The 25,148-nt window shown below is 36.7% G+C and overlaps 2 protein-coding genes across 6 annotated transcripts in view; one reads left to right on the forward strand and one right to left on the reverse strand.

Moving 5' to 3' along the window:
• Window positions 1-422: 422 nt before the first annotated feature.
• On the reverse strand, window positions 423-14,058 carry LOC135684572 (neurocalcin homolog). 5 transcript variants are annotated; one of them, XM_065200194.2, is made up of 3 exons: window positions 13,924-14,058; window positions 2,783-3,072; window positions 423-2,345 (listed from the first exon to the last, which is right to left on the reverse strand). In XM_065200194.2, exons 2-3 carry the CDS (start codon window positions 3,021-3,023, stop codon window positions 2,029-2,031), a joined length of 558 nt encoding a protein of 185 aa, XP_065056266.1. In that variant the 5' UTR covers window positions 3,024-3,072; window positions 13,924-14,058; the 3' UTR covers window positions 423-2,028. The 5 variants fall into 5 exon arrangements, with proteins under 5 accessions (XP_065056266.1, XP_065056265.1, XP_088971224.1 ...); XM_065200193.2 differs by lacking the exon at window positions 13,924-14,058 and adding an exon at window positions 8,441-8,565; XM_089115098.1 differs by lacking the exon at window positions 13,924-14,058 and adding an exon at window positions 8,268-8,414.
• Window positions 14,059-14,390: 332 nt separating this feature from the next.
• LOC135684561 (multiple epidermal growth factor-like domains protein 8) overlaps window positions 14,391-25,148 on the forward strand; it is a 30,588-nt gene continuing 19,830 nt past the window's right edge. The window contains exons 1-11 of the mRNA XM_065200174.2: window positions 14,391-14,736; window positions 15,267-15,430; window positions 16,553-16,765; window positions 17,065-17,245; window positions 19,116-19,204; window positions 19,732-19,945; window positions 20,577-20,766; window positions 21,282-21,430; window positions 22,095-22,400; window positions 22,949-23,511; window positions 24,851-25,039. Of these exons, the coding sequence (XP_065056246.2) occupies window positions 14,391-14,736; window positions 15,267-15,430; window positions 16,553-16,765; window positions 17,065-17,245; window positions 19,116-19,204; window positions 19,732-19,945; window positions 20,577-20,766; window positions 21,282-21,430; window positions 22,095-22,400; window positions 22,949-23,511; window positions 24,851-25,039 (2,604 nt within the window). The remainder of the gene's footprint in view (window positions 14,737-15,266; window positions 15,431-16,552; window positions 16,766-17,064; window positions 17,246-19,115; window positions 19,205-19,731; window positions 19,946-20,576; window positions 20,767-21,281; window positions 21,431-22,094; window positions 22,401-22,948; window positions 23,512-24,850; window positions 25,040-25,148) is intronic.

The following is a 25,148-nucleotide window of genomic DNA, read 5'->3' on the forward strand; positions in this document are numbered from 1 at the left end:
CCTTTACATGTTTTCGAAATTCTGTAATGTTTTTTAGCCTATGAAATGAATGAAGTTCTATCAAAAAGGTTATCAATCTTTTGCAAGTTTTTTATTGCAGTCTGTTGTATTTTTACCACCAATTCTTACACGAGGCCATCATAAAGACTGCCTTATATCTTGCAGTGGCATCAAATAGGCATCATAAGAATAAAAATTATTCTAATGAGTAGCCTATTCTTGTATAGAGAAGATTTGGCCGTATATGGTGTCACAACAGACTGGATAGCACTTCTCTTAAGTTATATAGTTTGAATATTATTGGTATACTATCGTCACAATGCATATTGATGCTGAATCAATGCTTTTGGCTAGTAATCAGATATCAAACAACACAACTACAGTCATTACCATTAATCAAGGTTTCAGCTGCTTGGCATAAAACGTTTTGTACTTTGAGGTATAGAACAACTGAACAAGATCTGCTCTTTGATTCAAAGGCAGCTGCAACTCAGCTATCGTTTAGCAAAATATAAAGTTTTGACAGTCAAGCTGAGCACAAAAGGGGATATGATTTGTAGTTTATTGTCTTTGGTAAGAACAAGATTATCGGTAAATACGTTTATTGCGTTATTTGCGTCTCTCGGATTTTTGATTTTTGTATGAGCCGGAGAGACAATAGCAGCCACTTGCAGATCTTTGATTGAACCATGGAGAAGGAAATTTGGGAGTTGCCTTTTTATCGAATTCATTTGCACGGCATCCAAATGTCCTGCTGTAGATGTCAGTTGCAGGAGATCATATTATTGAACTATCATACATATCACTTAAATGAATTACCACCGATATATTATAGTATTATCTATAATCCTTCTGAAAACATATTCATTGCCATCAGTTTTTTATTTTCTTAGAGCTTACCTTGAAGAAGGCTTACTTTGAAAGAGATTTGCCAGGACTTATCTGTTTATCACAATACCTTAAGAGACTCTGTTCAAACCTGCTGATCTTCATGCAAATGTATCTAAGTCTCAGTCAAATTTGCAGCAGCCTTGAAGGTGTCTTTGAAAGTACCTGTTCTGTTGAAGGAAAATTATTTGCAAATCCAAATCTAGGATCCAAAGTTCATATCATACGTTTAATCGAATCCGCTAATACCAAAATTGCTCGTCAAGATGAAGTCTTTTTATAGTTTGCTTTATTCTGAAGCCCCCGGAAACAAAACCGTATAGGCCATATTCCTACTCCTCATCGATCATGCCATCACCACGATGTAAAGTCACAAGAAACAAGATAGGGACCATGGCAATTCTTACAACACAATACCGTTCCTATAAATATGTGATTAGTAGGCAAGCTATAAACACATTTATGAAAGTACAGTATTACTTTTTATATCATGGGCAAGGTGGTCAAGCTATACAACAACGCAAGGATCCTCTTCCAAATTCAGGACACATCATACCATTCATTTTGCTTGTTATCAGAGCTGTTTAATTTGCAATATATGTCAGAATGAAAGAGATAGGGAAGTTAATGATATAATCTAAAAGTTTATATTTCAGCTATCAATTTTTGGCTACACGTGACGTGAACGTTCTTGCAACATTTATTAAGTTGTTGAACTGAGATATAACAATAGAACTGTCGATTGAAATTGTATCAATGTTATTCATTCTAATTTTGAGAAAGTAAATAACAAAGAAAATACAGAAAGATAGAATTAATTTGCTATTGAGCTTAATCAAACGTATTCAGCGGACAGCAATAAGATCAAATGCTTCTTAATTCTAAACCAATTTAAAAAGGTCTTAAAAGATATTTTATTCTCATAATGCGGTTGAATGATAAATTTGTCTATGGAGCTGCTAGTCAGCCAGAGACTGTTCTTCTGTATATCAAGCAATTTTACAATACCCTTTCAGTCTGTTAGCAAAATTCATCATATGCAAAGTTGCGCAATTGTATATAAGTTGATGCTGAATACCAACACCAGTACTTGTATGGTATGAAATTGCAGGCGAAAAAATGTTTCAGAGTACATGATAGCTATGATGCTACGTAATCTTCCAACATTTTCATGAAAAGCGGGTTTTTACCTGCACCTATCATGAACTCATCTGCCGTTAACACACCGTCCTTATTTAAATCAAATGTCTTAAATATCTCCAGAATCTTCTCATCAGATATATTTTGATCATCTAAAGCGTCTGCCATCGATTTTATGCTTTTGATTATTGTCACCAGTTCCCTTGCAGTTATGCAGCCGTTTCCATCAATGTCATAGATACTAAATGCCCAACGTAGTTTCTCTTGTGGAGACCCTCGTGTTGTCACCGACAGGGCGCAGACAAACTCTTTGAAGTCTTTGAAGAAAAATATTAGAATAGAAGTAGCCAAGTTGATTAATAATGTATCTTAGATATATGAAAAAATTACTGTGCACTATGGCCAGGAACTCAATAGACACTAAATAAGAACAAGAATAACGGAAAACGTGGCTTTTTTTAGTTTTACGTATTCTTAGTGTTTTTAGCTGATGCATCAGCAAACAATTGAACCTCTACACACATGCTTAAGTTATGTATCAATATCAGAATTAATCGCATAATTGAATGAAGGCTCTTTGCATTGGATTTGTCTTATGATTATTTTTCACCTACCGATGATATAATATCACATCTCTGTGATCCCATCCCCTTCTTTACAGTAGATTTAACTAATTTAAATAAATTTTTTGTTAGCTTTTCATTAAGATTATAAATTTTAAACCGATAATTAGTAAAGAAATTGATATTCATACCAATTCTTCCATCATTATTTGCATCAAAAACTCTGAAAACGTGCTCTGAAAATCTTTTAGCATCCCCTGATTTGTAATAATCTCGGTACAGCTTAATGAAGTCCTGTTTGGTAATGCTTCCACTGGGGTATTCTTTCTTGAATTTATCATGCCACATTTTCAGTTCTTTCTCATCAAAACATGTTCTGCTGCAAAGGTCACAGAGTTCCTTAGGTGGTATCTTGGCGTGATGTCCTCCCATTCTTAAACTTTTTCAATCAAATTGATCCACTGTCTATTTGAAATGTAGTCTAAAAAAATAAAACATTTAAATCTTTTATAAAAGCATAAAGGAAAATGAAGGGTTATTTTGTTCTTTTTCTTGTGTAAATTGATAATACCACTCGAATTTTCAATTTAAGCCTTTGAGTGTTTGGAAAACTGTCACCTTCTACCATTGGTGTATCAAAATTTGCGTTGTACTTTTATTCATTTTCCGATCCAAGGGATATGTGAATAAAAGTGCTGCACGATTTATTTAAGTATCATCTCGCAATAACACGAAAGTATCATCTACGTAACGACGTCTGCGTAACAACAGTGTCGTCTACGTAAAGAAAAGCAATGCCTGCGTAACAACAGTACCGTCTACGTAACGAAATAATTTTTTTTGTTAAAAGTCACACGGGCATTAATGCACTGGAGAGCGAGCCAAGCCTTGCTTTACCTTTCCTCGACGTGTAGTCAGACAATAGATTTCTCACTAAATAATGCGGAATACCAACTTTTAGGGACAATTATCTAAAATTAACCTTATCAAAACTCTAGTACCTTATGCTCTAATTTCTTTGCGTCTACGCTGGTAGCCGGACTTAGAAAGGATAGTCGATGGTTTTGTTAATAGCTATGAAGAGAATTCTTGTTTTGATTCGTTTCGGAAAGCCACAACTTTTCAGATAATAAATTTTTGCCATCAAATAAATGTCATTTTGGCGTCTGCTAGCAAGGACATATTCTATTGAATGCAAAGAGCAATTACGTAAATGTATAATCGCGAGAAGGAAATGGTTTTTATAAACTTTATTATTAGCAGTTAAAAACGACAACGACAACAATGAGCTGCAGTTTATTTAGTCTCGGACCGTGCTATGATTTACATATTTGTGGCTTCAAATCGTAATTATTTCTCTAAAAGTGGCCTATCTGTGCCGCTTGTGGGATTTTTTGATTAGATTATTGTGTCTCTGATACTTAAATAAAAGCTATATGTATCTCGGCTTAAAAAAAGTGTATCTGCATCCGCTTTCTTTCAGCCGAATTACTATCCTGAACGTTTGCAGCTGCTTTTAGGTTTCCACATCTGCTTTTAAAGATATTTCATCGATAACATGCACATTTGACTGTGGAATTCTTTTATCATTTGTGAAGGGCGGTCCATCATAAAATGTTTTATTTTAAACTGTGCAGCCCCTCATAGAGCTGTTGTATTTTGATATTGCAACTTAAGAACAGTTTCTTTTGTAACCGCAAGCACGAAAAGGAATATTATTCGCACTTAAGGCGCTTCAAGCGCGTCACAAGAGCAGTAGCAGATGGCTTTGCCCAGCATGCAATAAACTATTAAATGTTTATGGTAAATGAATTCTGTTTTAATTGTAATGCACCAACTAATTTTTCAAAAGATCTATAACGAACGTTACACAGCAATTCAGAAAAACCTGCAATAGGCCTGTTCACGAGTCATGTCCTACATAAAACAGCTATTTTCTATAGAATTCTTTCACGAAAGCAATCAAGGCTGCAAATAGCCATGGACTCCCAGTACACGACTTTGAAAGTTTGTCTCAATTAAACAAAGTTTTGGTGGCTGACAAGATCGTGTACTGTGCTCTAAGTAATTTAGGTTATATTGTTAGATACATCCAAACGGACCCTGGTTGCTTATCTTGTATTCAATTGTGTAATAAAATGTAAAGACATCTTAGGCTATATTCAATGCTTCTTAAAGATCCAAAAAGATAACAGCGCTTTTAGATAAGTTGATATTAACGCTGATGTTACATAGGATTTTTGTAATCCTGAGGGACTCCAGTTCATCTAGATATGGACTTTCCCAACGATATGATATTTTCTAAGGGGTGGGAAGGAGTATCAGTATTAGGAAAAGGAAACGAAAAATATATAGAAACAAGGTGTTCTAAGAAGTAATGGCAGGTATTTTAGCTACTTGTACTAGACTATTTCTTGCCATTAAAAACCTTCGGAAGTTATCGTGAATTTATTGCTTCTCTCCCGTGCCTTTTTTAAGCTAAAAATTGTCGACTACCTTCAATTTAAAAATTCCATTTCTATACAATTACAATTAAAATACATTTTAAAATACCCACTTTCCCCCTAAATAAATGTTGGATTTGTAGTTTTATCATTTTTTCTTCAAAAGCATGTACTCAATATTGAATCAGGGGAGTGGTGGGAGTTATTTTTCAAAAGAAGGAGATTACATAAAGTCTCGACTATTTTTGACCAGGATTGTAGATAAGAACTGGATTTTGGTGCCACATCTCTTGGGTGAATGGATAATGATGAAAACGCCCAATTTCAATTTTCAGCTTTTTACTTAAAGAAAGAAAGACACGAAGATAAATAAAGTAACGTCTTTGCGTACTTTTGGCTACTGCTGACCACCGAAAGATGCTTTTTACTAAATCGAAGTGAAATTTACTGATGGATGCAAAAATATTGGAAGGATGTCGTACCCCCTACACACCCACCCCGGTAGATCCGTCCTTGTGAGGAACCCTTTCACCACTTCATCTTTTTGCTTCCTGCCCACAAACGGAAGAAAACCTGACGATATATGATAATATATCGCAATATCTAAATTTCTAGATATGCTTGATGTGATTTGATGAATTAATTTAACGAGAAAGCTTTTCGGTGCTGCTGAGAATGTATTATAGGATTTGATAGATATATCAACATTGATTGATATTTTCGGTGAAGTTAGATGAGCTCCTTTAACAGCTTGTTAGCCGAGTGCAAACAAATAAAAGCTCTGTGTAATACGGCATTCTTAGATTGCAGGTGGATTGAACTAATAATCGCTAGAGCAGGTGATGAAAAAAGACAAATTGTCCCAGATTCTACCTCAATGATAGAGCTTCGAGAAAACTTTCCAACCCCAAACGAAAGGAGTATATAGGATGACGCATCAGTATTCATTGCACATAGCTTGACGTAGTATAAGACTCTGAAGAAGCGCCTTCAACCCTTTTGTCGCCGACAAAGAAGTTTACAGACAAAGAATGTGTTTACGGTCGTGCTGTTAATCGTGTGCTCTGCTACCCCTCATCCCCAGTTTATTGCTACATTGGTAGCAAATAAGATAAAAACGGGACAGTTTTTATTTCAGCGTTGTCCTCACCGTTATACAACTTGTTTTACTTTATTTTATTCTATAGACGCCTTAAGAGAAAGATGGAGCGTTGCGGCAAAAAACCGTGATTTTCTAGGATAAGCTTTTCGCATTCATATTCATTGAGGACGTTGTTAGAAGCTGCACTCTTTTGTATCATGTGTTTTGCGCTATTTACTTGGAAGTTTTTATGTGGATTTTGAAGAACAATATATCTTATCAACTCAGAAGACAGCATTGGATTTTTGTATTGGCCAACTTTGGCAAAATCTTATCTCCCTTGAAAATCAAAGGAGAAGAAGATTCCCTGGCTTTGAATAAAATGGGAACTTATTAAAAACGAAAATTTTCAACTTCCTATTTTGAGAATACCTGACATTTTCAGGATTTGAAATAGGAAATTTTTGTAAATTTTATTGTTACCTAAATTCTAGTCCAAAAATTTTATATAGTGCTTACGTTTCAGAAAGTATATTAAGTTATAAGCATAACGTATAAGAGTAAGAACATACCGTGAAGTTTTTCTGTCAATCAAGCCACTTGGTTTTACACTAGTCGGCAGGTATGTGACAATCGAACTGGACTCCCATTACAGCCTGCGAATGCTTTACTATCACACGCATAAATATTTAATTTAGCATTAAGAATACAAGCTGTCTTTCAATTTGCAAAAAAAACAGCTACCAAAGAAAATTTGTTTTGATTATTAGCCTGTTTTGCGATTGATGGCTTTTTATCCACAAAGAAACCAAATGCGACCCCATCCAGATAGGTCAAACACTTTCTAGTTTCTTCTTATTTGTTTGAAAAATGCAATTGTTAGCGAAGTGCAGTTGGAACGAGCTTTCGAAACTTTTATTGATAAGTTGTACTTAGCAATGGAAAATTTTATCCTAGAATTGGGGCAAATGCAGATAGTAAAGACAAACGAAGAACATTTTCTGAGATCTTCTAAATATCCAGACAAGCTATCCAGCTTTAAGCTAGACATTTGGAATCATTGAATTGAGAATATATAATTCTTCTCCATGATCCCCCCTTCCTCGTGATTTTTCATGATTCCCCCTTCCACTAATGTTTGGCTTTCATTTAAGAATGGAACAACAATGTTATGTCGGCCGCTAAAAGTGATATGTTATCTGCATTTGCTTATCATTTGTGGATGATAAGAAGTTAGCAACGAATAAATTCATTGGCCGACCAATCATTAAGTCACCGTGAAGACTTATTGCAACCGTTCCTGGAATCCCTAACCCTTCACAATAAAGTTTTTTAAGCACCGGTCTCTTTCATATTTAACAGAGCATCACATGGAGTAGAATGAAAGAAACTGCAGGATACATTGCAGAAAAGATTTAACTTTTTAAACCAGGTATAATGCACCTGCTCAAATCCTACTTGTAGCGTCATTGTTTGGTCATGTTTAGTTGTCAAAGACAACTTGTATAGACGTTACAGGACATTTTTAACTAAGGATGTGTCTTCCCGGGAGGTGTCTTCTGTAAGGCTTTGAATCCTAAAAAAATTTAGGCCAAAAAAGATTTGTCAGTGGTTTTTTAGGAGCTGTTCATCGTTGGGGGTGTTCGGCTCCCAATGACGTAAAACAAGTCTTTGCAACACCAAAGAAGGATTTGAAACGGGGAAACAAAGGCTAGGATAACATTCACCATCTCCTTTCTCGAATGGGCAGAGAGCAGCAGAATGCTTGTCAACTCAGGCATGCTTTGGTTTTACCCCTTTACTTGTTGATCTCCTTTTGTCAAACCCGAAGGTTCTCCAAAAGCTGTTTACTAGATTTTAAGATGTTAAGAGTTGTGAAAGATAATGAGGGTTAAGTGCTACCCTTGAAATATTTAAGTGCTATATTTTCTCAATAACATCTGAAAAAATTATGCGTTAGCATTATCAGTTGATGTATATGTATTGTTTATGAACCTTTAGTAAATTTAATAACAAAAGGATACTTTTAATTAATTCCTTATGGCGACATTTGCTCTTTCTAGTCTTGTATACAATGATTAGCGCTGTATAGATCCGTATATTTAGCATAGCAGATAAAATGTTGGTTGTTGTAACTTTTGTCATTCATACCCCTTCAGATCAAGCTGTCTGACAATCATTCTGCGCTTGCTTCCATGAAATATGTCTATGTAATATTGCTCACCCTTAAAACATTGAAAACATGACTACCAGTAGACTTGTATTTGAATGCCATATCAATTGACAATGGCCTTTTATTTCATAAAGTAAAGAAATGAGCTTACCTTCTTATATATTGTTACTGCAGAGTCTAATTATTTCAATATCTTCGAGAAGACCCTGAGGCTAATGGGTAGGACAGCTGCATGGTACACCAAGCATTATATTGTCATTTTCGCCTTCATAAAAGACCTGTTGCGTGCAATGCTTTAAAGAGAGTTGCTAAATAAACTAGACACCTGTTGTACTGGTTTCATTACAAAAAACCTTATCGGTACAATAAAATCGTATCATGAATAGGGCGAGTTACCGTATTTATTCGAATATAAACCGTGGCTTATAAATACCGTAAATCCTCGAATTGGCCCCCTTCGAAAAAGCCCCCCCTCGAATAGGCCCCCACCCTAGAACTACAAATTGTCAATAAGACCCTCGAATAAGCCCCCACTGCTACTGTAAAATCTCGAATTGGACCCCTCCATCTGATGATTTTTGCCATCTGAGGTTGCCTGTGACGTTTTATTGAATTACCACAACAAATTCATTCTTTTGGTAGTAATTAATTAAATGCTCATAAAGAAATTCCTACTAAATAAACGAGGTCTTTTAAACCTGTATTTTTAATGTCTACAATAATTTTATAAGCCCCCCTCGTATAATCCACCTCCTCGAATAAACCTCCATCTAAAAATATCAAAAATAAATAATTCGGGACTTATTCGAGGATTTACGGTATTTTCTGGCACATTTTGCTGCGGTTTATAATCAAGGGCGGCTTATAAACGAGGGTGGCTGACATTTCTTTATTTAGATCTTGCCAGGACTTCCTGCCACCTTGAATTTGAGGGTGACAATGTAGAAGAATAGGAAGAAATATTTCTTGATGATCCCATGCCGGACGATATAACATCTAGCGTCAATTTTATTGGTTTAAGTACCTAATCAGGTTTTTTCAATTTTTCAGTTTTGTTAGCGTGGCTTATAATCATGGGTTGTAGGGTACTGTTCTAGTCGAGCCTAGGTACGAAATAGCAAGCAATGATTGTTTATTGTATCCTGCTAGATCTGTTGCTTGTGTATTGAATAATGAGATTCCGGTAAAGATTTTTAATGCTAATGACTTTCCAGTCAAGATTTTTTCAGGAACATGCGTTGGGATGGCAGAAATTCTAGACGAGACACGTATTAAGTCGCAAAATGGTGACGCCCATACTAACAATTCCTTTTCAGATGCAGGGATGGCGCCAGAAAAGAAATGCTGGGGGGCTGTAATGTCAGAGTGCCGACAGTGAGTGAACCACCAACAAAGATCTAATATAACACCATTTCCGCTGTGGCAATTCCTGTTCAAAAAATGAAAAAAAATGAAACAAAATCAAACAATGAAAAAAAAATAAAAAAAATCACGAAGTGGAAGTTATGAAAGTGCCAACATTGCTTAAAATTTTTCAAAAACTGAAGTGCCGACGGAGGGGCTCAATGAATTTTGGGGGGGCTCCTGCCCCCCAGGCACCCCCGGTAGCGCCATCCCTGTTCAGATGTGTGGATAAATGAAATAGATTTAGATAACTGTTCGATTTCCAGCCATGAAAAGCAACAACTTTTGCATTTGTTGACCGAGTATAGGGATGTGTTTGTTAAATCTGATACAGAGGCAGGTCTTGCCCAGCGTTTCACACACAACATCGACACTGTTTCCAACATCGCAGCGTGGTAATAAGTATGTAGTAATTTTTACCGATTATTTTACCAAATGGCCTGAGGCATTTTCTGCCACACATGCTGATGCTCCTACCACCGCCAAATTATTCGCTGATGAGATCTTGTGGCGACATTCAGCTCCTCGTAAGTTGCTATCGGATCGAGGTAAGATCTACTTAGTTAAAGTAGTGAAGGGTATTTGTCAGATGGTTAACACGTCTAACTCACAATTGGCACGGCCCATATCGTATACGGGCCAAGAAATCTCCAGTAAACTATCTCCTCGGTGCTAACGAAGAGCGTAATTATATCCAAACCGTTCACGTAGACCGCCTTAAGCCATTTATTTCAGCAGATGATAGGCCTAATCTAGATGCTCCAAATATTGACAATTGCAACCAGGAGGAGGAATTTGCTTGTTTGGATGATGAGAGCGACACAGATCCAGCTGAACTAGTAGTTAAGGCCTTTCTGAACAAGAAAATAGTGACAAATCGATTAGGGAGACGCGACACCTACTATCTTGTAAAACCACTTAAAAAGGGGGTTTTACAAATGTGAGTTCGTAGGTCGTTCGCAGAAACGTACACGATAAATACGGAAAAAACTGTTATCCAATTCTCTATACACTTCTTCTAATTAATCAGTTCACGGCAAACGACTAAAGAAATCTTAAACGGCTAACGACGACAATGTAACGGCAAACACAATTCTTCAAGCTAGCGACAAGGTACACTGAGTTCGACAGAGCTTACGGCAAGACTGAACCTAACTATAAAGCCACCCCTTTTATACCCTAAGAATAATACAATTTACAGAAGCTGATGCAACTGCAGCGCAATGATGCTATTGTCATGTGATGTCCTGCAATGAATGGGAACCCTGTGTTCTAACAATCTCATCCAGTGGGAAGATGACAGTCTAGAGCCATCGTGGGAGCCTATCAAAAACTTGCACTGTGGTGAGCTCTTAAATAAATTCGAAACTTCGTTACATAATAAGAAAACTTGCTAGTTCGTACAGTGGCTACATTGTCACAAGTATCAAGGGCGATTCTTTCCCCTGCCCCGGGAGGAATGTAATACCACTACTCCAAGAGCTAAGGCCGACCTCCACTTGGCCGCGCGTACGACGCGATTCAATTGACGCATGCTCAAAGGCAACAAATTGACAATCACGTTGACAGGTCAGGCGGCCGTCCGTGACAGTTTTCTGCACGTATGACAGTCAAGCTCAAGGCGACTTTCAGAGCGGCCGCTTGTTGTTCACTGACATTTATCCAATCAGATTGACTGAAAACCTCCGCTCATACGATAGTTGGCAGCGGTAGTGTTGAATGCATCACCCTTTTCAAGGAAACGCAATGTAACACACACACACATTCAGGAGACTGAATTGGTTTCCTTTTTATTGATTTCCGAATCAAATATATCTTAATATTTCTTCAAAATTTGAAGCTGACATTCGAAACATCATTCAGAATAATTCGGTATCCGACACTTGTGCTTGTCGAATAAGCAAATTGTATTCACCTTTCAGTGCCGTCGGAACGAAATTCATATTGGGGGGCTGCCCATTGTTTTCCTTCTCATTCAGTACACTGTTATAAAGGAAACATACTACAGTTTGACAATTATTTCCGACGGGCCTGCCTTTAACTTTCCGACGGGCCCCGGTTCCGACAGGCCTGCCTTTATCTCCAGTTGAACGTACGTACGTGGTTTCGGTTTCCTAAATCTTCCGTACGCGCGGCCAAGTAGAGGTCGGCCTTTCCACTCTCCCAGCGTTAGTCATACTTGTTTGTGCATATTCTTTTGCGTCAACTGGCATCGCACTCTTTGTTGCATTGCGTATACTAGTAGGAACACTTTCACTAAGGAAACCCACCCTCTATTATAGTATTATTTTAAGAACTACACTATGGATTGACTCAGCTTATACATACGTATCTAGACACATTCCTATTGTTTTTCTAGCTTGTTTTCTTCTTATGTAGACACCTAAGATTAGCACATTTACATCTTTTATTTGTACAAGGAACTAGTTTAACGTGTATATATCGTTTTCTACGAATCCTGAGTTAGTTAAGAGTTAGAGCTAGCATTGTGAGCACGTACACTTCGCTCTTGTGAAAGGCTTAGTGGTACAAGTCGTACAACGATATACGTTTGAGAAAACTATATCTGTGTTTATTTGTTGTGTCATTCTGAAGTTTTGCCGAACATTTAGCTCGGAACCTGCCGTATTTAGGAACCAATTTACACAATATACCAACAATATAGATTAAAATCGTTAATACACATTGGCAGACGAAACCTCAACCCATGAAAAAATTTCTATGATACCCTGCTTAAATGTTTGCATTAACATATAGCGATTAAATGGATTTCTGGTATCTTGCTCAAGATTTCTCTGTCCACAGTCTTATTTTTTATGTTTTGAAGCTTTACCAAAGCAGCCTTTTTTGGTTGAAGATCGCAAAGAATTTAGCCTGAATCATTTATTTCCATTAACCATTGTCATTACCACAAAACAGCATTTTACTTTACAGCAGCACTTGAACCAACGTTTTCGGCATGAGGTTTCAAGGCATGTAGCCACTGTCCTGCTTACCTACGACTTTTGAGAAACAAAAGGCCCTTCAAGGGGTAGAAAGAAAACTGCCTCCAACTCTCACTAAATGACTCTGATCATAAAAAGTTTTCAAAATTTGCTATTTGGTTATATTTATAACATTTTTGTTAAGAGCCTGCAACAAATGTTCAAATCAATGCTTCCTTTATGATATCTGTGTGCCACTCAGAATTTTAGACTAATTCATAGGTGGGTGGCACCTACGTGTGGAACATAGGAAACAGGACACCCCTTGTGTCGTTTCACGGCAGAACAGTCTTACAAGAAAATAGACAATAAAGGCAAATTGTTTGCTATTTTAAGCAATGGTAAATTAAACATGACACTTTGAGCAGTCAAAATTATCTACCAAGTACCAAAAGGACTTGTTTGATCTATTGCTGAAATGGAAGTGTGTAATAAACAATCATCAACTGGTATAGATGCCTTTTTAAAACAGAATTTTCACTTTTTACTTAGATCAACCGATGAGGAAACTAGAATTTGGTGATTTCGTATCTGATCTTGTTTATACATCGTACATGCGTTCTGGCACACGTGATGTTCTATCTGATTATTGATTCCAATTAGAGAGAGAGTTATGTCCGAAAAATAATTGCTTAACCAAAGATATTCTGTGTTTTTTTATAAGAACCAGTAAATTGAAATTCAGGCTGGCTGTTTTCATTTTTTTTTCGAAAATCTGTGGCTGAATTGTTCTTAATTTGTTCTTAGATTATTAGGGTGTAAGCGGTGAAATAGCTAGCTATTGTGCTCGAAATGGTCTTAAGGCCTAATTTGTCAAGGAAAAGTGCTAAACATCCTTCATTTGCCGACAGGTTTGAAAATTCACCGAAAAAGCACCCCTAGATGACAAAAAGCAACTCTTTTTAGGTGTATTACAAATTACATTTTGAAAGACAAATTACATTTTACAGTAGCTCAGCCTCAGTTCTTGTTTTTAAATTGCTTTTGACTTTCTACTAATTTTGGGGCTCGTGTTCTTATAAAAAGAAAAGGGTACGCATAAACAAAGAGACAACCGTTACCTGATGATGGCATTCTGAGTAACCATCCTGTTCTAAATATACCCCAAATTGTGTCTACAGTACAGCTCTGTCCTCAGGCACTTTATTATAATGTATTAAATGTATCAAAAGATAAACAGATAGGTTGAAGTTGAATTAATATTTGTCAATTATATTAAACACGCAATTTGAATTAATTAATTTACCATTCCAGCCTCCGTCTTCCTCCTTCTCACTGGGCTATTGGTGTCATGTTTGTGCTGTGCAGCAGCTTTCTATTTTGCGGTAAGAAATTTTATATGCTGAACTGACCTTGGCTTGGTGCTAAAATGGAGGACGGGAATCTTGCTGGAAAATAGTTATAAACTCGTCTGATAAACGCAGTTTTCACCATTCATGAAGCAAATCTGCAGCAAATGGTGTGTTAAGGGAATATAATGGTTGCGGTTTCTTGTATTTCATGGTTGGTTTGAATCGCTTGGCAACCCTGTTGTTAGACTGGTGTGTAGGTGGGCCTAAATCTTAGTCCTGAATTTAAATACAATAATGCAACCCGGATGGAAGTATGCCATGGAGTACAACGGTGAATCGTTTCGATCAATCAACAGAAATGGGAATCCAGTTTAAGGCAAAAGAAAGTGGGTGAAAGTCGTTCACTGATAAATTTGAGAAAATGTTGAAAGTGATTGCGTCGGAATCCAACAACATGTATTTTCGACCTAGGAAAATTTACGGATTTTTTGCCAATAAAATGTATCAACCGAAAGGATCTTATACCAGAGCCAAAACAAAACTAATAGATTCAAGAGGGCATCGAAAAGCTTTCAATTGGAAATTTCCATGGAACACGAGATTTACCATGTTGGTGTTATTTTTGTTTTGTATTTTTTTATTTTTGGATATTGCGAATGCACAACATTGTTTTGGTCACAAATCCATATTAACATCTTTGAGCGGCGCCATCAAAGACGGCGATGGATTCTACAGCAACAAAGTTAGCTGCGAATGGCTTATTAGAGGTGACTATGTTTAATTTGCTTATTCGTTTCTGGTCTTGGCGTTTGTTTTTGTTAAACAGATATGCCCACTCTTCTGTATGAAATCGGGTTCTTCATTATTTGTTTGTTATCCTGTTAGAACGTCAGTTTAGCATCTTGAGACAAACAGAGTATAAATTTATATGCCTGAAATGATTTTCAAAATTTGTGAGGGGGGAAATTTTTCAGAAAAAAGGTAGATTGAAATCAGTCAACCACCTTTAGTGTGGAGAAGGGACCCCCTGTGTAATGACCATGGCAAAACCATGTTTAAACCAAACCAATTTAAACACATTTAAATGTTTGCTTTAGCAATAACATATCAAGAACCATTATGTGCATATAATGAGACCTTTTGATTGCAAAAAATTAGACTCATGATTGCAAAAAAACAGTTTGTAGATTTGATTGAAGAAAACTGTAAAAAAATGACAACAAAAAGCTCCCTCCTAGCAATACTAAATAATTTGTTAAAAGTTCTGATGTAACTGAAACCTTTCTGTCTCTTCTAGCACCATTCAAGAACCAGACAATAACCATAAAAACTAAAAGTATTAATTTAGAGTGTCAGTATGACTATTTGTATATATTTGATGGTGGATCATACAAGGCACCACTTCTTGCTAGCATTTCTGGATATGACATTCTACCTGAAATCATTTCTACTGCAAGTGAGGTATGTATATTTTGCATTATTCATCTCAAACAAATGATTTCAGAAAATGATAAGATAGCTGAATGGCAATTTAGCATAATGGAACCATTTGTCCTTAGTATAATGGAACCATTCTTATTATAGTCTGTGTCTCAATGTTAATTACCAAGAGCATGCAAACCATCTATCTTTGGTACAATTCTATAGTTCAGTGACAGAAATTCAGGCCTTCATTTGGGGGGAGGGTGGGGGGGGGGGGGGGGGGACGTCAGGCCTATGATTTTCCAACAAGATAACATCTTGGATCGTGTATAATTTTAAAGAAATTGCACAGTTTGATGAAAATAGGTGATTTTTGGGTGGGCTCCTTTAGAAATCAAGAAAGATTTCTTGGAGAAATTTTGACATGTTTAACATTTGTCAATTATCCGACAAGAGCCCGAATTTTTTGACGAGATCACTGATTAGGGAGGGGCCCTAGCCCCCCATAATTTTTGTCACTGCTATAGTTTCCATTTGATGTGTTTATTCCTTTTTGTAATTGTCATAATAACAATCGCTTGGATAACTTGAGACAAGTTGAAACAAATTATCTTTAGTAAAATTAGTTTTCCAAACAATTGTTCCTTAATCTGGCACAAAGTTGATGTTATTTCCTTTTACCTTTGACAAATGTTTTGTTTTTCAATTGACATCTTGTTGATATATTACCTTGCCAACTTTGGCTTTTAGAAGCTTGTTATGTAAATTTTATAAACATTCAGAAAGAAAGATTGATAGAAATCTATGTTTTAAAATATGTGAAGGTTCTAATAATATCCTTTGTTTTAATCCTTTTATTTACAAGTGCTTTTGGAAGTTTTGTCAAAATGATATTGAACTGTCTCTTTAACATGGTGTAGTTCATTGACTTTTACATCCACATTAAACAAGCATAAGCCATTGTTGGTATCATTTGTTAGAATAGAGCATGCTGACTTAAATCAACAAATTTATATTCGTTTTTCTCTTTTGATGTCACTTTTTGCTTTTTGGTGAAGAAAGACACATCATGATTGTTGTCCCTCTACAGGGAAAAGATAATCATTATGTGATGTTGTTAAGGTATCATCATAAGGTAAGCTATCATTATGTCATTTTCAGGTCTTGGTTGTACTTCAGACTGATTATGCGGAAAGAAAGGATGGCTTTGAGTTATCATATGAGGTTACAGATTGTCCTGGAAAATGTTCGGGAAATGGTATTTGTGACAAAGGCAAGTGTGTTTGTAGCTCAGGTTACAGTGGAGCTGACTGCAAAAACAAATGGTGTCCTTCAAGTTGCAATGAAGCAGCAGCCAGAGGCAAATGTGATAGTGTGAGTTTGTCATATCTCTGCTTTGAAATGCCTTTTGACAGGAGCTGTTATTTAGCTGTATAATCTTTGAATTGATGATTTTTTCAAGCACTCATTGAAACAAAATCTCTGGAAATCTTGTGCATTAAGTCCTAAAGGGTTAAAAATTAAAATAAATATTTGATTAACAGGCAACATTGCCATAAAACCTTGTATTTTGAAGCATGCATTCTTATCAATGGAAAAAGTTTACCTGATTAAGATAATCTGAAGGCCTTTGCTTGTTATCTCTGACTCTGATTAATTGTCTGTTATTTCAGGGACTTGAGAAATGCAGCTGCAATCATGGGTTTACTGGAGAGGGTTGCTCTCTTCCATCCCAAGTAAATGCAGATCTAAATAGTTGGCATCTGCTTGCATCAAGATCATCAAAATTCAATCCACGATCTGATCATGTAATGGGATACCTGAACGGTTCAGACACTATTGCAATATTTGGAGGTAAGCAAAAAAGATTAAAAAATATACTGAGGGCTTAGTTAGACCAATGTTTAGAGGTGGGACAATAGTTTGAAGTTTCAAAAAATGTCCCTAATACTTGAAGAAGGGTATTTATAGATTATGTTAAGGCAATGCTGAAATTTTCAAATTTTTGAAAACAGGATGCTTGCTTGCCCACAGTTGGATATAAATCAATGGTTATTGGTAACCACTCAGAATATGCAGCCTTGTTTCTAACTTTATCATAAGGTATCTCAACTTTATCAAGTTCTTTTCTAGTCATCCAAGATTTTAGAAATAATGCAAAAAAGAGAGATTTTTGTGCTAATTTCAAATGCCATCCAAATCCGTATTATGCAAGGATTTATATGCTCGTCATTCCTGTTATGCACCAGACACCCCCTGGTAATATATTTCCCAAACTCTTGTATGCAAGATATTGCTTCATCTTGTATCCTACTTTTTGTGGACCCTTCCTAATTCTAAGGGATGGCCAGACATTCTTTTACTACCACTGGTAGGCAGACGTTTTGTCATTGTCAACAACTTCCAGTAGCCTTTACAACTGTGCCATCTGCATATTTGATTTTTGTCATATTTCACATGCCAGCTCAAAGTTCCGTTTTTTCTCTTGAAATTATCCTCAGTAGTAGCTGAAATGCATTGTGAATCCTTGTGAAATTCATTTGTTAAATACCTCTGTCCCTGATTCATGCAGTTTGATTCCAGTAGAAATTCTGCAATAATCGAAGGTCCTTTCCATACAAGTCTTGGTTTTCATGTTTATACTGTGCTTTATTGAATGCTTGGTGTAATTAATGCAACACATTATGCATCCTTCTGCTATTACACCCCTTTCTTGTCACAATCTTATCTGCTATCTTTGTTAAGCCTTCTTTTTGCCCTTATGAGTAAAATCCCTAAAATTATTCCTTGTTGCTCAATTAGACAGAAGTTCAATGAGTTGTCTCAACGAGGATGTCTTAAATTGTCTCCCAATATAATCTATTTGCCTTCATCATTTAGGTAGTCAAGCTTTTTTCTCACATGACCAGAATACTGGCATCAGATGTCCACCTTGAACAGCTACTCGAAGTCTAGCTTCTACACGTTTTTTGGACTTTCTTTTTAGTTAGACTTCTCTAGTGAGATCAAATGTGCAAACTGCAGCGACATGACCTGCACTTGAAAATGTTTTACTGCTCCTGCAGACCTGGTAATCACAACCATGTAGTCAATCTGAATCTTTATCTCGTTGCCTGGACTTTTCAGTGTGTTTGTTCTTCTTGGATATTCTTTGTCCAAGCATTTGAAATTATATACAAAGAATAGGGTGCTGATACTGGGATTCACACGGATACCTATGACATGTGTATCAAGTTCATGTCTCCGTTAGTAATATGCATACCAGAAAATAGAAAATGCTCACAAAATTAAATGGATCGTTCATATAATGTAGACTTCAATAAAGTTGTGGGCAGCTTAAGTAAGAGGGCAGCCTAAGTAAGAGGGCAGCATAAGTTAGAGTGTAGCCTAGATAACTATCCACTGCTTGGTGTACAACAAAGAAGACAGCACCAAATTCCACATTAAATTTCTGGCTCTATCCGTGAACCGTTAGCATACAAAACTATTGTGCTAGCTGTAGAATCATTGCGTAAACTATGGAGAGCAAACTTGGAGGGTGGTAGGGGGGGGGAGGGGTGTGACGCTCGTCTTGTTAAGAGATCATAGGTGACATCTTTTAAATCAAACCCACATTAGTGCAACTATTTCCACCACATTAGCGCAACATAAATTTCTTATCCAATTATTCATTCACTCTACCTATACATTTTTACTATTTAAATTCTAATACTTTTATCCGTAGGTCGTTCCCTAAATGAGGTTTTCAACGATGTCCTTCTTTACAACATCTCATCAAATTCGTGGCTCAATTTTACATCGGCATCAGGGCCAGTAAGTCTACTAATTAGATGATAAATGTTACTTTAGGCGTTAGATGTTACATTGTTCCTTTAGGCCTACGTTCATTCAATGCCACAATGTTCGCTGGTTTCAGCTTAGCTGTGACCCAACCTGGCACGAACAACCAACAGGAAATTTGCGTTACTTGTTTGTTTCTTGCTATATGTGAGCGTGGATATTCAGGGCATAAACTGCATGTGATTTCAAGTGATGCATTGGATCCAAATCATTTCGCCCTTTGTTTACACTAGCATGGCTGGTTTATTTTACTTTTGGCAAATAGTGTCCTATGGATTTTACGCCCATGTCAACAAACAGAAAATATCAACATCTGATTCATTACTGCTAAGAGTGAGAGCTCAGAGAACCCAATAAGTTGTCAAGGTACTTTTAAGGACTACAAGACCCCTAGGCACCTCTTCTGCCATCCCAGTGGCTGAACAACCCCTTGTGTCGTGATCAATATTATTCTGTGTTCATGGCCTTCCAATTTAAAGTTTAAACTCTGTCTTTTCAAGGTGGAGAGATTCCTTCACGCGGGAGATGTTTACAAGAATAAACTCGTTATTTTTGGCGGAGAAATGGCAAATGGTTCGTTGCTGAATGATTTATGGGTGTTTGACCCCGTCTCGAAGTTTTGGAGTCAACCAGCTGGACATGAAATTAACAAACCAAACAAGGTCGCAGGACATACCGCAAATATTGTTGGTGACAAGCTTTATATATTTGGTGGTAAGGCATTATACCCGCATTTAGTTGTTTTCGGCTTGTGTTCTGTAAACACAAACAATTTTGCAGTCAAATTCGATAATTATGCTAACAGTGAGAAAGCCTACCATTTATTTTATCTGCAGCAAAATAAATTCTCTTAATCCTTGTTCTCGACTAGCCTCTTTCTTTTCCCTTTTCTCTCAGATTGATATCTGCAACTAATTTGAGGCTGAAGAAAAGAAACTAAGTTTATGCAAATTGTATGCAAATAATGAAATAAATCATAAAATAAGAAACTGAATTCATGCTAAAAATGTCTTAAAGTAATAACATTTTGTTTAAAAGGGTATCGAAGTATAAAAGCATCAACAAACCCATGCATGTATTAAATGAATAAAAAACCAATCTACCTTCGTATATCCAGGAATTTGAAGCAAAGCGTAGGCGCTCAAATGACTGACAAACAACGAGTTAATTGTTGATTTTTGCGGACTGCTACACAGCAAAGATTAATGGATCCTCGGGTGCGGAACACAGAACCAAACAGATTATTTAGTAAGAAATAAAAAAGGATAAAATTGTATCATTATCTCAAAATTTCAACTTATTCATTACGGTTGCATGTTTTTATAATCTATTTCTCTATGTTTAGGCCGTACTGAGCATGGTGCCTTTTCAACCAATATTTGGGAGTTTGATTTAAAGACACCGTCTGGCTGGCAAAAGATGCACATTCGTGGAGGGAAACCTTCTTTATACCGATTTTATGGTCATTCGTCTGTCTATTGCAAAGAGACGAATTCTCTGCTTATTTATGGTGGGGAAGTTGCTTCTTCGATTGGGTAAGAAGTATTATATCTAAAGAATTTCAATTTTTAGCATTCAGACAGGCTTTGTAACCAGAGGGCGGCATTAGGCAAAATCTCCCTTTTTTCATGAAAAGTGCCAAATGTGCCGTGCAAGGAACAGTTTCACCTTTTTCAATTTTAAAAGGATATATCTACTTTTCAAGACACATTTTGTACAGTACTGCTTTATTCTGATATCACAGGTGATAATTTATGGTGAAATATCAATTATAGATTAAAAGGCCCAGATTCAGAAAATAGACTTGGTTTATTAATATTTTGCTTCCAAAGCATGGTCAAGGCACCAACAGTTTTGCCTTGGTCAAGGCACCACAAATGTGCTTTTGTTTTGCTTTATGACATCATACCCAAAGAAGACTGTCAGCTTCTTTATCTGATTACGCACAAAATTTTATATTTGGAGTTTTTGTGTCTTGTTCTGTAACAAATCTCTTTAGGTATTCGTTTCAGATCATCTATTTGCTAACCCAAAATGGCTTTCATTTTAGGCGAAATTCAGTGAAGCAAAATCGGATAGTATCGTTCAATTTAGTGCATCACTTGTGGACAGATATAGTTCCTGATGAAAGAAGCTCCACTTCTCTTCCTACTGCATTTCATTCTGCAGTTGTGGCTGGAGATTATATGGTAGTATATGGTAAGTTAATACTGTCTTTGATACTGTATTTAGGTCATTTAGTTCCAAACTTTACTGTGAAACAGCAACATAGCCGAATTAATGTTTAACCACAGAAATAGGGCTTAAAAGGCATACAGGCATACGATCGTACCTATTGTTGAAACTATCGTACGTGAAAATATAGTAGCAAGAACGACTTCGCATGGTAAAACCACCAAGGAAAGAAAACAGCAATACAAGTCACAAGGTATTAATTTGAAATTAAAAGTTTTCGCATCTGATACTTGTCAACACATCCGCACGCCCGCACGTCCGCAGTTTTTCGGCACGTGTACGACATCGTATCTCCTCCGAAAATAATTTGTTGAGCCCAGCGAAAGAGAAAGATGCGCACTCATGGGAAAATATAGGGAATGTTGTCTCAAGGGATGGTCTTTGAGCTCGAGAGATCGCTAGTAGCCCTGTTTCGATATCATTGTTTTATCAATAACTGCGTGCTAAACCTCAATTTAGTGTTCGTCAGTAGTTCAATTACAAACATTGGGCATACGTTCAAAGGTTGCCTTCGAATATAACGAAGTGACGTAATAGTCCGGCACTGTCTTCTAAATTTACTCTACAATTTTCTGTCTCTGAAGCTATCTCCACTTGATCCTTGTGCAATTTCTTTGCCTTTTTGTAGGTGGAATCGTGCAGACCAGATCAAAGATGTGCTTTTCAAACGATATTCAGTTCTATAACATTAAATGTAATCGATGGGTACCTGCGTCAACATTGGGAGCCAGTTCAAAGACGGGAAGCATTCAAATCGGCCGAATATCCCACACCGCTGTACTACGTAACGACCAAACAATGGTGGTCGTCGGTGGGTTCAATGGTGTGATGTTTGGAGATGTACATGCTTATCGCTTGCCAAAAGCAGTTATTTTCAAAAATTCTTCTGGATTTATAGTTAACGGCAAGCAATGCCAGAGTCATACAGAGAAGGGTAAGTTTAGTTTTCAAAATGAGGATTTTGCTTACTGAGAAGCACAAAATACAGAGCAATACTTTTTATCCCACCTCCAGTCAAAATAAAATTGACACTTTATTCTAATTTGTACTAATGGGCCAGTTCTAAACATGTCGGCATTGTGAATACTGCCCTTCAGCCATTTTTGTTTAGAAGTAAAGATGTTTGACTTTGCGTAAAGTTTCCCTATTTGCACAAATAAATGTATTTTTTTACGCATTTTAAAATGAGTCCTATTTGATCGTCAAAAAAGTCAACACATGTTGAAGATTTTGCTTTATTCTTGTTTCAAGTTCATATGCCATTATGATGATATGCATTTAAAGAGATTGTGCCAGCTTTTGAAAGTACCTGGCATATGTATGCCTAAATCAAGTAACAAATGTGGTTGTAACAGACCCCTTGTTGGTAACAGTAACATTGGCATTGATGACGTCGAAATCTGTATTAACATTCCTATTATTTTTACAGCTGAAGATATTTTCTAACATGATTTAAATCATTTTTGAAAACTTTTTTTGTAGCTTCTTGTTACACAGACCCCGCCTGCGGATGGTGTTTTGAACCTCTTACCTGCTTGTCACTTCAAGACTCAAGTAAGTGTAGTGGGCGTTTCGATAAGAGTTCTTGCACAAGCCACTGCGCAGCATACACATCGTGTGATTCCTGCTTACTCTTTGGAAACACATCTATTGAAGGCTGCACATGGTGTGTTCAGAGTAAAAAATGCTATTCTGCATCGACCAAGGACAGTTGCTCTTTATCTGGATGGTGGGGATCCGATGGTCAAGTTATTACGGATCTGGAGCAGTGTTTCATCGATAACCAGCCTCCTGGTATAACTTACACTCGCTACAGTGATCCATTCAATTCTGAAATGCCGGACAGTGTTACTATATTAGATAATACAAAGATTAATGAGCCATCTCAACTGAAATATAACGAGAAGAGTTTCATAACTGGCTTTGTTTATCCTTACTTATTTGAAGCTGATCCATCTGCAAGTAAACCAAGGAAAGTTATAGTATCCGGTATATACCTATCAGCAAGACTTTTTGTATCAAAAGATCAGTCTCCATTGCACAAGGTAAGCTTTCTTGGTTCTTTGTAGTCCCCAGAAATTTTTAGGGGTGTACCGGATCAGGATTTTCAGAATCCGGCCGGAACCGGATTTACCGGATTTCTTTGTGGAATATCCGGCCGGATTTTACCGGATAATCTGGCCATTTATGGATTTTTCAGTAATAAAAAGTTTTGAGCCACTTTGCCAAAAAATGTATAGCGAGAAGATCAAAGAGACCCATTCAGGGTTAAATTTACAAATGAAGGCTAGACTGGTGAGCAATTTAAGCCAAAATGCTCATAAAAAGGCCAAATCAAAAAACTTTCTCAAGAATCCATCGAGCAGGCACTGGTTATATTTCTACGCTTGTGCCTGTTAGATAATTTCTTAACTTAGATAAGAATCTTACTTTTTTCCAAAACCCTTTGCTATTATTAAGATAATATTTAGGTTATGTGATAAAATTTGGTTAACACTTTGTAGTTAACTACTAATTATTCCATGAATGTAGTAATTACTCATTAATTTTAGACTTTCTGCTGAAAAGGCCAACAAGGTCAAATTTAAGTAGTAACCTTAAAAAAAATTTCCAGGTAATTTAAATCTAAAAACAAAAATGAAAAATTTGGCCTAAAAAGCCAATCTGGCAACCCTGGACCAAATTTGTGAATTATATCATCCAGTCTTCCTGTTTTGCGAAGACAAGCCCTTTTATTTCAAATCTGTTTTCAAGGCGCTTGTTTTATCATTGATCTTGTTCAGTTCTGGAAAATCCGGCAACTGGCCGGATTTCGGAAACAAATCTGGCCGGAACCGGATTTTCAAAAAATCAGTGATCCGGCGCCGGATTATCCGGCCTACCGGATATCCGGTACATCCCTAGAAATTTTCTCTGATTTCCAGAAGGTTTTGTTGTGCAGCTTGAAACAGTTGCAGAGAAATTATGTGCCAGCTCTGATATTCGAGCTGATCGGCTAAATTTTATGAACAGGAGTGCCACCCCTTCCCTTACTTGGAAAGCATACGCATCGAAGTAAATATTTATTATCGATGATGTATGACTGCAAAACAATGGGTAATGACCATGCGCTAGAAGAATTTCCCTCTCCAATTAATCTTTAGCGGTACGGCGGTGGCTGTCATCTTGGTATGTGACCAGAGACGAGTGAGAAATACCTAAATGTCTAGTTTACAGAAGACTTTAAGCGTAATGTTACAGCCTCTGTTTGATTATTTCGGAAAAGGTTGGTGGAGATCGGGGGATCGATTGAAAGAGTATTTTCTACATTCTTAACTCTCTTATGCCTGCTTACTTTAAATCATTGTGAAATTGTGTTTAAAATTTTGACCTCTGTGTTTTTAGGAAGAGGTTGCTTTCTTTTCGATTCGTACGTCACAGACCATCGTCACTGCAAAGTCTAAAACTTTAACTAGACTTTTCCCATCGCCTGCTCTTTCTGCGTATTACTACTTACAATGTGGAATGAATTCTACAAAACTCTCTTTCAATCGAAAAATGGAATTGTTCTGGAATGTGACAAGTATAGACGTGGTTTGTACAATTTTTTTGTGGAAGTATAAAAACCAGTAACATCCTGAATATTTTACGATAGGTTGCTGTCTTCCATAGAACAATATTGGAACCATAATAGGGCTTTTCC

The sequence above is a fragment of the Rhopilema esculentum genome, chromosome 21 (assembly GCF_057945365.1).
Source record: "Rhopilema esculentum isolate cy_ngs chromosome 21, ASM5794536v1, whole genome shotgun sequence".
NCBI classification, from domain to species: Eukaryota; Metazoa; Cnidaria; class Scyphozoa; order Rhizostomeae; family Rhizostomatidae; genus Rhopilema; species Rhopilema esculentum.

Excerpts from the sequence above, each read along its gene's own strand:
- LOC135684572 (XM_065200194.2), bottom strand. The coding sequence starts at position 3,023 with ATGGGAGGACATCACGCCAAGATACCACCTAAGGAACTCTGTGACCTT. Across the intron at positions 2,346-2,782 it reads AAATAATGATGGAAGAATTG|ACTTCAAAGAGTTTGTCTGC; the intron begins GTATGAATATCA and ends TTTTCTTCAAAG.